Source organism: Bactrocera dorsalis, chromosome 2, assembly GCF_023373825.1.
Source record: "Bactrocera dorsalis isolate Fly_Bdor chromosome 2, ASM2337382v1, whole genome shotgun sequence".
Lineage (NCBI taxonomy): Eukaryota > Metazoa > Arthropoda > Insecta > Diptera > Tephritidae > Bactrocera > Bactrocera dorsalis.
In genome coordinates, this window is record NC_064304.1 from 46,891,418 (window position 1) to 46,906,141 (window position 14,724).

Genomic DNA, 14,724 nt, shown 5'->3' on the forward strand with positions numbered 1-14,724 from the left:
CGCTTTCGCTTCAATATCTTAACAATAACTATAATAAGGCTAATAAAATAGAGAACAAACGATTAACATTATCACAGTGAATTCCAATGAATATCATTGCGCCACCAGGGCGTATGAGTAAATTTTCATTTTCGTTTTCCTGTAAAGTGTAGGCATGCAAATATTTGTGTTTAATTAAAGTTATAAAAATCCAATGCCATTGCATAAGCCCACATGATATCCACTAATATATATATATACATTATTCATTAACGGTTATTGTTTTCATTTCATTTCGCCATTGTTATCCTTTCTCTATTAAAAATTAAATGCATATGCCTTTGTTTTTTTGTAGCCAATATTGCATTAACTAAAGTAAACAATTAAATCAATTACAATCGTTAATTTATAAATAAAACAAATGCGCAAAACCAACTTCGAGGCAAAGTGAAAGAGGAAAAAGTAGCGAAGTAACCACAGTTGCAGCAGCGTAAATCCATCAGTGCTGAGCCGATGAAAATGTGTTTGCTTTTAATACATGCCTTGCAACACCCATACACACATGCATTGCACACCATAGTATACTAATTGGCTATAACTTCGTGTAAAATGCATACACTGACAGCGCCAATTGAATGAAGCAACACCTCGCAACGCGCTTTTAAATAACCCTTTATATGTTATTATTGTTGCCTTGCGGTTTTTACGCATTTGCCCGGTATTATTTGTGTTTTATGGTCGAATTTTCTTTTATGCTCTTTTCAATCAACACACAACTTTTTTCATTCATTTTAAACTGTAATGTTACTCATACGCCACGCGCAACCATATCTGCTTTAAAATTATTTTACTATTTGCGAAAAAATCAATTGAATGAAGTACTTGGTGAAACGATTTTTTTACCGTGTATTATGCGGTCAGCTAAGTATTTAAGGCTTTAACATTCCATTGATACAGCAATTCATTCCGTAATTAATCCTTCAAACAGTATTGATGGAATTTGCGTTGAGCTCGTTTGAATCTACTTTTATGCCCGCAACAAATTCCAATGTATACGTTATGTAGTTTAGGGTTGTTTACAACAATATTTTTAAATAAAATAAAGCAAGCAACACAGCACTGCCTACATTCCGACTTCGACTGCTGAATTACCTTTAGGCTGCAAACGATGAAAGTATCCATTAAACCTACTGGACAAAATCAATTTTAGATTGTTCATTAATGGGGGGAATGCTAATAGTACCTAGTGAGGGTATCTGCCACTTCATCAATCTTATTAAAATTAAATTAGTTGGAGAAACCTGATTTCGAACTGTTTCGAAGCGGACGATTTATATGTATTCATTCTTTCATAAAAGGACAAAAGCAGTGAACAAATTTTGATCAATCTGTGAGTTGTTAAAAATTATATAAAATATATCTTTTTAAAAATTATAGATTATTAGGGAATAGTGTTGACGTTAAAGTTGTTGTTTTATGGCTGACGTTTATTCAATACCTGCCCCAATCTTCCGCGTTGTCTATTGTAGCCTGACATCTTTGATGGTAACTTACTTGTACAACTAATTTGCCTCATATTCTACAGGAAACGACCTCCAGGTATGTTGAAGTAACCGAAAGAAATATTTTGGTTACATTAAATGTCTCTTCATGTTTTTATTTTCCTTAAAGCCCAAACATTCTCTACTAGATTGGCGTCTGAGCAACGTGATGGCTAATCTAAAGTAACAATAGAGTCTCCTTATTGTCTACTGTTGTCTTCTTGCAGTAACCAACTATAGTATAAAATAACTAACCGCTGCAACTTGGCACAGCACATAAATATAACGGGAAAAAATTGTGCACAAATAATGTCTTTGAATTATGCTAACCTGAGACCAAAAATTGTCCAAATCGAACCAAACTGTTCAAGCCCCTAGGTACCGAATATGTATGTAGACCTTAGTATAAATATTACAAAGGTTTTTGAACTTCCGGATGATTTTATACTGCATACTTGTATATAGGCCAATATTTGAGTAATCTCAATGAAAAAAGTGTTTTACTCTTAACAATGTGCCTTTGTGTATAAAATAGATAGGCCCATACAACTAATATCAGGGTTTCCGAACATCCGGCTGACTTTATTCCATATGAAACTTAGTAAAACCCAAGGAACATACATTTAGTATGTGGCATGATAATAGTTAATAGATAAAATCGGGTCGATATTATCCCAAATTCAATATACTACAGATAATGGTTTTCGATTTTCGAAGAAGTCTTGTGCCGAATATGTCGGTCAGCGTAGGAGTTATATAGAGAAAATAAAATACATTTATAAAATACATCGGTTGCACCCAAACTCTCTGTTACCTGCTGTTACATATTTTTGCTTTAAAAAACACAATGTACCTAAAGTTACTTTCCTGGCTTTAATCTTTGCAAGTTGCAAGAATATGAAATGTTCAGTTATACCTGAACTTAGCGTGGCGATTTTAATCGCAAGTTGACTACTTTGTCAGGATCGGTAAGAGTGGCGATCGATTGGAAAAATATTTCATTGCCAGAAGTAGCTGTTGCAACTAAAAAAACGTTCACGAAGTTTCGCATGATTAATTTAGTACAATAAGACTATAATTGAAAAACCAATTTTTCGATTAACGACCAGCTGTTATAATTGCTTGTGTTCTCCACTTCGTATTTGTTCTAGACTAAAATTCTTCAGCTGATTGCTAATTTGTCAATGTACCTGTAACCTAATTTACAGCCTGGACCACAACCCGCAGAGTTAAACACAACCAATCTACAGTCAAATTTTAACTTAAATTGAATTCGATTAAGAATTAAAGCCGAAAATAAGATTTCTATTTTGTATGGTAAATCGATCTTAATTAATTAATTTAATCGAGCAAAGACCGGTTAATTGATTAATAAACTTCTTATCGAAAATGCAATGAGGGCGGATTATTAAATACATGTAGCTTACTTTTTCCGGAACCCAATAGAGTCTGCCGCATGAACCAAGGTTACAATATCGAGACTGATTACGTTGAAGGGAACAATTTAGATGTTTATAAATAAATCAAGATCATAAGAAATACAAAATTCACAATACTTTTTACATAAGCCACGTAAGACATAGGTATCCGTTCTTAACAATTACTGTGGCCGTGAATTTAGGAGTGAACTGAACGACACGAAGGACCTAAGAATTATGAACCGTCGGGACTTATGCACTTTCATGCATGCTTCTTCCAAATGGTCATATTAAATTGCGTATAGCAGCACCCTTTCTACTCCCAAAGTGCTAAACACACACGCCTCACTTCCATTGCGTAACCACTGAACTTGCGGTTGGTAAATTGATTAAATTTGTGGCAGCAAACCACAGAGCAGCTGACCAGCCATCAACAAACCCACCGACACATCAACTGCAAGCCACACTTACGTACATATATGTTTATGTGTGCGTGTTGGGATAGAGAACTGTTTAAAGCTCTAAACAATTACAGTGAATTTACGTTGGCTGGCTTTCCAGCTGCCTGCGCTCATGCCAAGCCTCATACCACGAGACTTGCTTAATGTGCAAATTCGCTAGCAAACCCGTTACACCGCAGACTATGAAATTGTAAATTTCGCCAAATTGCTGAGCGATCACTTAAAGAGAGAGGGTGCGGCTACCAATTCTGAAACTATCTTCTGCCGCATTGTGTGACTGGAACAGAGTTTTGAAAGAATTGATTTATGAATGGCTGTTAAGGGTTACTATCTTTTATATAACACATTTTATTAAAGCAGCGTTAGCACAATGGCCACCTACAAAAAGTTTGCGACAGCTTTTAACTTTATATTATTAAATCATTATGTAAAATGTCAAAAAGCTGCTTTAGACTAAATGCTACCCTGTACATAAGCACTTACTCATTTTCATTTGAAATTTAGTTTAATGATTGCAATTAGTGACAGCAAGCACTCTAACCTACCGCAGTGACGTCAGCTGTTTCTATGTGTTTATGGTAGCATTCTGACAGCAGCTAGAGCTTTGAATATTGGCACGTCTTGTCTGCGGTTTGCTACTGATTAATGATTTGTATTAGGAACCTAAAACTCTCGCCCTCACTAATACTTTACTTCTCCTTTGTAGCTGTACGAGGTGTTGGCAAATGGCTTTTTCTTGCCATCACTCACACTTTCACACAGTTGAACTGTCAGTTCTTGTCATATTTTGACAGAAACTTGGCAGCTATGATGGCAAATTGACTTGTGAGCAAATTGCAAGCGAACGCAAAGAGTCGCCGTAGCCAGAAAATACAAAGTGCGAAAAGCAAAAGGATTATGAAAATAATGTAAAACAAACTTCTTGCCATTAACTTGGCTTTGCTCGGCTGTTGGCAAATATTCGCGTCTACGCGTAATGCTAATAACATCTGGCAGCCTTTTAGATGAAGCATGACTAGCTAGCATAAAAGAAAGCGAGTAATATGGGTATTTCAAGAACTAAGAAGTCGTTGTTCGAATTATAATGTGTAGTCTTTCATATAGTCTGCTTAACAATATATGAGGCGCCAACAGAACAGCTATTAGCTGAATTTTTTGAGGTTTCCACGATTCCTCTTCTTTCAGGCGGTTTCTTCTAAAATTTTTACCTAATATTTATGTGTTTTGTAATTTCGTTTAGAAAAGAGCAGCAAAGAGTAAAGTTTTTATGACAACTATGATAAATAGAATAGAGACTTGCCATTATTCAACTTACAATGCATACTATGTATATATTTGCATATATATTAAAAAAACAGTTTTTGGCAACTTCCATTAATATATGACCAATATTTTATTTTGTTTCAGCTGACTTCATACTTCAATGACACGTCGTGGATAAATCCATCCGAGGCCGATACGATAGTGGGTGAGGATCCTGATGCGGTGTCTCTTGTGTCAATTTTAGTTGTTGGTAAAGTAAATGTCGTTGAATGTCTATCAAGTGAATGAATACACACACGCACACAAAAACTTCACTTACTACTTTAAGCATCTACACTTATCTATGTAATACTTGCACAAACACTCAGTTTAAGCAACACATATGTATTAATTGAACTTTAGTTTTTTAGTAATTATTGTTTTCTGAACTAAAATAAACGTTGCAATTATTCGCAACTTAGCAAAAGTGGATTAATTTTAACGTCTAGTTTTATTGTGCTTAGGTTCTTCTCTTAATCAGACAGCTAGTTAGTCCACAGTATTCTTCGCTTTGCTCCAAGGCGTGAATCGAAGCGGGATCGTCCGCTAAACTTTATACTTTACATATTCCCACAGAAAAAAGTCTAACGGTGTGATATCACACGATCTTGGTGACCAATTGACTGGCCCAAAACTCGAAATTATCTGATCACCATCCATTAATTTATGCGATGTGTGGGAAGTGGCGCCGTCTTATTGAAATCAAATATCGCCGAGATCTCGAGATTCAATTTCAGGCATCAAAAAATCTGTTAACCTGGCGCGATAATGGTCGCCTTGATGGATACGCTCTCATCGGCATCACTTTTGAAGAAATAAGGACCGATGATTCCACCGGCCCACAAACCACACCAAACCTTTGTTTTTTTTCTGGATGAAATGACAGCTATTCCTCCAAAATGCGACAATTTTGCTTGCTTACATACTAATTGGGCGAGAAATGAGCCCCATCGCTGAACAAATTATCGCTCGAAAACTTCGCATCTCCTTTTAACTTTTCTTTCAATTTAAGATTTCGACGTAAAAGCGCCAAGTCATTTCATACGTCAGCCCGAGTTGCTACGAACGGCGCCGAATCGATTATCCACGGTATTCATGTCTATTCAGCCGAATATTATCCAATATTGAGAGTTGAGTCTCCAGATGGGTGATGGTGTTGCGAATAGTACGCTGAGCATGAGTATGTTGGCCATGAGTTGAGTGAAGCAGGGGTTCTTTACAGAACGTGAACGTAAAAATAACATGACAGCTTGACACACCTCACGCGTGATCTGTCAAAAATATTCTATTGAAAAAAGTACCTATACTTGTATCACCCGTTATTAGTCAGACAGTCATACCATTAAGAAGCGAAAAGTTTTCTAATATCAAGAACCAAAGCAAAATCGAAAGTTTCTAAAACCAGAATCTGCAACGTACATAAAACTGGGAATAAAAGCAAAATCTCTCTGTGTTTTAAAGCAAAAACGTGAATTGCCATTAAGTTATATAAATATTCAGTAAGATATTATTATTTGCCGCTCCCAAAAAAGTTTTGGGTTATTCGAGGATTTTGAGAAACACCTTTAAGTTTTGTTCACATTTCCATATTTTCAAAGACACTAACAAATTTCTAAGAACAGTTTCCGAATGCTAGCATGTCGCATGTTCAGACACCTGCATCCGTCGTCTGTTGCACCGATTGACATTTGAAATTCACTGCCATTTCTATTTTGGCTAAGAAGCTGCTCACTTCAACCTTAGCTCGCAGATTTAATATCTCTTCTGTTTCTCCTAGTTGTGCTTATTTTACCTTCCTCAAAAAAATGTACTACAACACTACTTTTTTGATTATATTTAATTGTTCGTATTTTTCTTTATGCACTTATTTATTTTAACGTTTTTTGTTAACTTCTTCTTTATTTGATTTTCGCATAACTCACACATCATTTCACATATTTGATCGTTCGTATGCATAAGTATTTGTGCTCGTATGCTCGTATGCCGCGCCATTCAATAAGTTTTCACGCTGATTTTCCTTTTGCCCGTCTTCACCTCACCTCATCGACATCCGGGGTATGCACATGACACCCCGCAGGCATCTTCCTGTCAGTGCTGATTTTTCTATCGGTCGCCGGCAATATACTCGTCTGCCTCGCCATTTATACGGAACGCAGTTTGCGACGCATCGGCAATTTATTTCTGGCGTCATTAGCGATAGCGGATTTATTCGTTGCATCCCTGGTGATGACATTCGCCGGCGTCAATGATCTGCTGGGTGAGTATTCGCAATTATTATTGAAATCCATTTTAACAATACAATTGTTTGTGTACTCGTAAGCGATAAATCTATATAAGCGCGAACACATACATACGAACAAAATTGTAATATCGTCGTGAGCGGTCGTTCTACTTTGTATGTATTTGTGACCTCACGCTCGCATTAATCCGGTATTCGTGGAAAGCGATAGTCCACCGTGATTGACTTTTGATCTGATGCCTCATGTGGATTTGTGTTGAAATCAGAGAGATCAATTATACTTCCTTAATTTAATACAGAGAGTGAAAATATTATTTTAATATTTTTTTTATTCAACATAACACTCTAAGAACGTTTATGCTTGTTCAATTATAATTATAATAAGGATACACACAATTGAGGTTAACCCTTAATATTTGCCACTTTCCATACTTAAACAGAACCGAACTGCACCAACCCAATGTCATTGCGAAAGAACCTCAAAAAGCCAATGAACTCATCTATAAATTACATGAATAATTTTTATCTACCTCTTTTCTTGGTGGACCCACCACTGCTGACCATTAGAAGTTTCTGAATGATCGATTTGCAAGATAATTAGAATCATATAAAAATCTCTACAAACCATCTGATTTGATCATTTGGTGTAAAACGATTTTGCTAATAGCAGCTTACATAAAATTAATGCTAATTGAAGTCAAGTAATGTCGAAATAGGGGGCGAAAATTAGATATTTTACCAAATCTACAGAGTTGCTAGAGAAAGCGTAAATTCGTTACCTACCGGGGGCATAATGGGCCTAAATACGGCACCCTGCGGTCCGACGCCTATGCACCTCTCTTTTCAACCAGCCAACCAAAAAAGTCTTCAATTCCTTTATAAAGGTACTTTTTCAATTTTTATAGTTATGTGAGTTATAGTATGAGATGTTTCGATGAACTTACATATACTTGTAGACATTATATAAAATGAAAGACATGGATTAGACATTGCTACTTCTCACCATTGTCAACAGATTAACACCTTTTTTGGTATCACATTAAATTTTCCGATGGATCATGTTCTCCTTATTTGCATTCCAACCAGTGGCGGATCCAGAAAATTTTTTTTGTGGGGGGGGAGGGTTGTTTACGAAAAGTTTTATTACTCAACGTATTTTGAATAAAGCAGTTCCCTAACGAAAATTCAGTTATTATAGGACACGTTTTGTCTTATGCACAAAAAAGGGTATACGGATAGTTGAGTTGCGAAAAATCATATTATACTGTTGAAAAGAATAAAGTATGAGTTAGTTATGCAACTTGACAAATAATTATGCACGTGATAATGAGGAGCTTGCAAAGTTGACCATGTACTACGTAAAATGGTGTGCAGGGGCAGGTTATCGTGCGCATGGGTGCATAATAATGCGCATGATATACGAGTATTACTAAAAAAGAACATGTTGATGAATATTTTCGCAACCAAGCTTCTTTCGTAATATTATTTTTCTCTGAGTTTAGGGGGTATTTTAACACCCTCAATTTTAGTATATTATGAAACGGCGCGATATAAAATTTATTAGAATTGGTGCAATTTCGTCTTAGAGCGAACGTTTCTCACTAAATTATCTATTAATACGAGTAATCATATAGAGAGGACTTTCGATCGGTTTGAGATACAACTATCGCGGAATTAATGTCACAATGACGGAGTTTGTGTATTTTTTATAAAAATTTCAGGAATTATTTATTTATTATGTGTATCTATAAAAGAATAAAAACTATAAATGAAATATAATATTTCATTTTGATATGAAAAAAATTTGGATTGAAAATAGCCCGTTTTTCTTGATGAAACTCTTGTATCCCCTTAAGATAATAAATGCCTTAAGGCCAAGCATCTTAAACTCATACCCGTAAGTCCAAATTTCTAAAAATTAAGAAGAAGTTTGTTAGACGAACACTCCTAGGGTAAAATTTATCTTCAAGAAATGGAACCCATTTCTACCCTGACATTGCTTACATAAATGTCTGATTTCTAAATAATGTTCACTTTATATTAATGGCGCTAATAAACTTGTGAAACCCCAACGAGATCTTTCATGTGTTGAGTTTTTAATGTTGTAACCTATTTTAGGGTCAATTTAATCGTGACAATATTCGCTTGAGTAATAGCTTGACTGCGCTCAATCAACTACTACCATCTGTTGGAAGCAAGTTCATTTCATTACTTTTCCCCCTCAGTGCGAACGAGATTTGATGAAATTGGAAATGACGCCTGCAATTTGAATTCAAGGCTCAATAATCCACACACGCGCACGCATGCAACACATCGGAGTTTGGTTAGCTCTCGTTTATGCCTGATGTATACTGCAATTATCGCTTACGCCCATGAGCGCGTACACATTTGTATATAGAGATACGCTCAAATATGTATATGGAATCGACGTACCAAAAATCATTGCTGCATTGTCACTTACGCTGTCACGCTGACAGGTGTCATTATCGTTTGCAAATTTGCTGTCATCCCCTCCCCCACTTCAATGACATTGCAATTGGTGTCGAGCCTCCGACGAGACAAATGTTGTCAGTAGCAGCACACCTTTAATTAAAACGGAAATGCAAACGGAAATTGGAAAGTGATTGCTAAAATAAAACGAAAATTCAACTTACTTTACTTTTATTCCTTCCATTTCTATATACTCAAATTTGCCGTTAGTTCCTCGAATGATATACGCACATAGTGGAAAACAAGACACTTTTTTTACTAAATTTTACGGACGATATTCGAAACAACTTGATTGTTGCTTGTTCACAGTCGATATATTCATATTTAGGAGGACTTTTTACGGTACACTTCATTCAAGAATTGCACTTCCTCAAGAGACAAAGCAAAATGAGACACATAGGGAAAGACTAAATGAAAATGCGAAATACTACAAAATTCGATTGCCACCGAAGAAAAAGCTGTGTAGTTTTTAAGTTTCTTACTGAAATTAATCACTGAAAAAGCACTTGCATGAGTGCAAAGGAAAGCAGACAAGTGTGAATGTGTGAAAATCGTTCAAAATCGAGACCCTCTGGTGAGATGTTGCCGAATTCGATAGGGATGACATCATTTTAACACATTTTTCGATTAAAGGAATATGAAGCAAAGCTTAATGTTTCAAAATTTGTACACAAACTTCTTATAAATAACAGTACCTTGAAGTGTCTAAATGCTTACGCATCACCATGTCTCAGGAAATGTTACTAAAAATGCTTCTACATTCAAAATATATTTGTTTAAGTTCTACTTAATAACTGCGTATATTAAATTAGTATTTATAACTATAAATACATAAAGTCAACTATCGAATATTAAATACAATTTACCAGCTCTCTCTCACCCTCTAATAAGTTTAATATGCATATCACCTGAACCATTCAAGCCATTATAACCAAACGTTATGGGCGAATCTTTCTACAAAAGATTCCTTACAAGAACTTGATTTGTTCGGCCAATTTATATAGCAGATATATACTATAGTGATCCAATCAGAACAATTTCTTCGAAGATGATAGCGATGCCTCAGATAATAACCCAAAAGGCAAGTGCACAAAAATTAACGCTATGATATACATATCTTCTCTAACTGCAGTAATTGGATGCTTCGGAAAACAATGCCCCTCAATTAGTTTCACCCTTATATAAGGAGATTCCCACTACCCTCGATAAAGCATGGTTTCGCTTCTAGATAGCTTAAACTCCGAAGAAGATGAGCGCCAATATAAATAATAACAAGTAAGGAAGGGCTAAGTTCGGGTGTCACCCAACATTTTATACTCTCGCATGATAAAGTGATAATCGAGATTTCAATTATCCGTCATTTACATATTTTTTATTGTTAATTAGAATTAAATTCTGAGAGATTTACCGATATTTTCCGTTCCGATAAATACCGTATTTGTGTAAAGTTTTTATTCCGCTATCATCATTGGTTCCTATTGTATATATTATACAGAGAAGGCATCAGTTGGACTTCCAAATAGCGTTATATTGGAAGAAGGCGTGGTTTGTGAACCGATTTCACCCATATTTCGTACATGTCATCAGGGTGTTAGGAAAATATTATATTCCGAATTTCATTGAAATCGGTCGAATAGTTCCTGAGATATGGTTTTTGGTTCATAAGTGGGCGACGCCACCCCCATTTTCAATTTTTAAAAAAATTCTGGGTGCAGCTTCCTTCTGCCATTTCTTCCGGAAAATTTAGTGTTTCTGACGTTTTTTGTTAGTCGGTTAACGCACTTTTAGTGATTTTCAACATAACCTTTGTATGGGAGGTGGCGTGGTCATTATCCGATTTCTTCCATTTTTGAACTGTATATGGAAATGCCTGAAGGAAACGATTCTATAGAGTTTGGTTGACATAGCTATAGTAGTTTCCGAGATATGTACAAAAAACTTAGTAGGGGGCGGGGCCACGCCCATTTTTCCAAAAAAATTACGTCCAAATATGCCCCTCTCTAATGCGATCCTTTGTGCCAAATTTCACTTTAATATCTTTATTTATGGCTTAGTTATGACACTTTATTGGTTTTCGGTTTCCGCCATTTTGTGAGCGTGGCAGTGGGCCGATTTTGCCCATCTTCGAACTTAACCTTCTTATGGAGCCAAGTAATACGTGTACCAAGTTTCATCATGATATCTCAATTTATACTCACGTTACAGCTTGCACGGACGGACGGACGGACAGACAGACATCCGGATTTTCAACTCTACTCGTCACCCTGATCACTTTGGTATATATAACCTTATATCTGACTCTTTTAGTTTTAGGACTTACAAACAACCGTTATGTGAACAAAACTATAATACTCTCTTTAGCAACTTTGTTGCGAGAGTATAAAAATGCCCTACCTTCGCGCCTTATCACGCGCAATTAGTTGAGATCCCTTACCTTAAGATTTTTCCAGATTTCAAATCATGCGACCTTTTTTATGATTCCAAACTTTATGAAGGCACTCGTCATGCAGAATTTTAAATCGAAGAGGTTATCGTCGTAACGGCGACTATTTCTGAAGACTTTTGATTTTATTTAAAAACTAGCTGACCCCGCAGCCGTTGTCCTGCGTGAAATTACATATGTATTTTGAAATGAAGAGAAAGTTAAATTTATCATTTCTTTTTTTTTTCAATGTAACGCAGCTTGATAAAAAACATTTTTTGGTTTCTGTTCCGGTGCGTAAATGTACAGAGAAAATAGTTTTCCAACTCGTCAGCACGCCACGTATTTTTGGCCGTGCAAAAAACATAGCAGTTCCAAATTTATGCCATACATTTCTAGTGACTATCCTTGTGTAATGATGATTGTCATCTCAAATGCAATTTTTACTGGATCTGAATCCGTTTGAGCTAAAATGGCAAATCAATAGAACTCAAAGGAACTCGTAGAATCAAGCATTCTGCCCCTTGTATTCGATAGGTGCATCACAATCAGTCGGGTTCCATTACACAGTTTCGGTGCATGAAGATTGTGAAACATAATAACGACAGATCCCACTTTGAGACGCAAATAATGTGGTGGCATACCAATCCTCTCCAAAGAATTTAGAAATTCCACTGGATAATTCACGGCGTCGTCTTTTGAATTTTCCAGTTTAAGTCAACAACATCGGTAATTTTGGCAGCTAACATTGCGCGTACACTTAAGGAATAGCAGTTACGATAATTTGGTCTATATTCGGATACTCATTCGTGATGAGTTCATCTTTCTTGAATCGATAAACGGCAGATGGAATTGATATCAAACCATCGGAAGTATCAACCGAAATTGATCCCTTTCCAATTTTTAGTGAAGACGATGTAAAATGTCTTCGGCAATGTCATTTTTGTTCGTATCCCATAATAGACGCGGATTTGAAGCTGATATGCCGAAATGATTATCGCGAAAAGTGTGCGGACTTCATTTGCATTCCAGTGATTATCATTTTCCAGCAATTGTAATTGCTCGCTTGCTTTTCAAAAAGTTGCATACACCATATCATTCACAGTACGCAATGACTCAAGTGAAGTGGAACCGCGTACATTAATCAATAGCAACCGAAAGTAGAAACAATCGTCGTTTTTCGGGTGGATTGTGTAAATTCGTCCTATTGCATTAATTGATAACACACCTGGATGTCCATCTACTGGTTGGCCTTGCTTTCTGTGTAAGTATTTCTTCGACGATGCTTTCCATGTACAATATCAAGATATTTCCGAATAGAGCAATGTTCTCGCAAACGGATCACTGACGAAAGTTGAGCAAAAACTCGTCAATGTTAATTTTGTTGCTGGCAGTGTTTCCACCAGCTGTATTGTACGAGTATTCTCTGGGTTAAAATACACTATTTGGCCATTCTCCAAATTAACTGCTAGATGCTAGATTAATTGCTAGATGCCCAACAGTCGGAAAACGTTCATGAATTGCAAAAGTAAATACAAAGCACGTTAGTGCAGTTCACGTATCGACCGTATCGTTCAAGACTAATAACCGCCATGTTGCTTCCTTTGGTGATGTACATACAAACGTATCTTATCGATTACACCAAACTGCAATACTCAACATTGATATGAGTTTTGAATGTGAATTAGACAATAATGGTGAATATAGTACGATCCATGTGTTGTCAACTTCGATATTCGCGCCTCTAACTCACGCCATTGTCGTCTGGTGAGCGACGCCGGTGCAGTGGATATTCATCATTTCCAAAAGAAAAGCACGTGGATACTGTTTCGTGCATTTACACACAAATCGAAGTGGGATTGTGGTGTCCGCAAGTTCCATGAACCTTATTGGTTTTCATCACTTGTATAATACTGGATATTCTTTCTTTGCATCAGGAATTTCCGCATAATTAAATACTCGTAATTTCATCAATTTGATCTGGTGTAACCACGTGTAATGTGTATGTGCGGCAAACCTCTCTTTTGCCACTCAACAGAATACATCTAGCAACTGACTGCATCATATATGTATATGTTGCTTCAAGATAAAGTCCATCGAAGCTGTTGCTTGAAAAGTCTAGCTCTGACATCGTGACGATCGCTTGCTGATTGACCGCGATGCATAATACCGCACGTATGGCATCGCATTCTGGGAGTACTCGTACATGTGCCTTGGGCTGCTAATGTATGTTGTTGCCAAAAAGAACGCCGACCGATATTAGCGCGACTTCTTCATGGCATCGTAACAAATTTCAATCTATAATTAATCACTTTGTGTGCAACACACATAACATCTTCACTGAATAATTTCAAAAATTTTTTAAGCAAACGACAAATTTGAACGATTCTAATAATTGAAAAACAAAACAAAAAAAATTAAAAAAGAAAATTTGTATGGAAAATATTAACTTTTTGGAATTTTTCAATTTTCCGACTTTTCCTCATGAAAGACATACAGGTTTTTTAATTCTAAACCTTCCCCGATTCACACAGAACATTCCCTTGAAAATTTCATCAATATTGGTTCAGCCGTTCTCTTAGCGTTACTAAAAAACAAACATTTATTCGTTTGTATGAGAAAAATAAAAGGGCTGTTTTTAGGGGTTTTCCGGCAATTATTCGAATTCCGCAGAAACCATCTCTGAACCTCAACGAACATTTTAAAAAAAGAATTATCAAATTTGGTTCAGTCGTATGAAAGTGATGCGCGTACATACATTTTGGCGATTCATTTTTATTTATATAGATGTATATAGATTTCGTTTTTCTTTTGGAACCTAAAAACTTACCGGACCACTATAGATGACTAAAGGAAACAAAATCTGTATATA

General features: G+C 36.1%; 1 protein-coding gene across 2 annotated transcripts in view; it reads left to right on the forward strand.

Moving 5' to 3' along the window:
- Window positions 1-14,724, forward strand: part of LOC105225801 (dopamine receptor 1) — a 109,185-nt gene that overhangs the window by 43,102 nt on the left and 51,359 nt on the right. The window contains exons 2-3 of one of the 2 annotated variants that reach the window (XM_029550003.2): window positions 4,807-4,912; window positions 6,779-6,958. In XM_029550003.2, the coding sequence (XP_029405863.1) occupies window positions 4,807-4,912; window positions 6,779-6,958 (286 nt within the window). The remainder of the gene's footprint in view (window positions 1-4,806; window positions 4,913-6,778; window positions 6,959-14,724) is intronic. The other variant, XM_011204433.3, reaches the window with a different exon arrangement.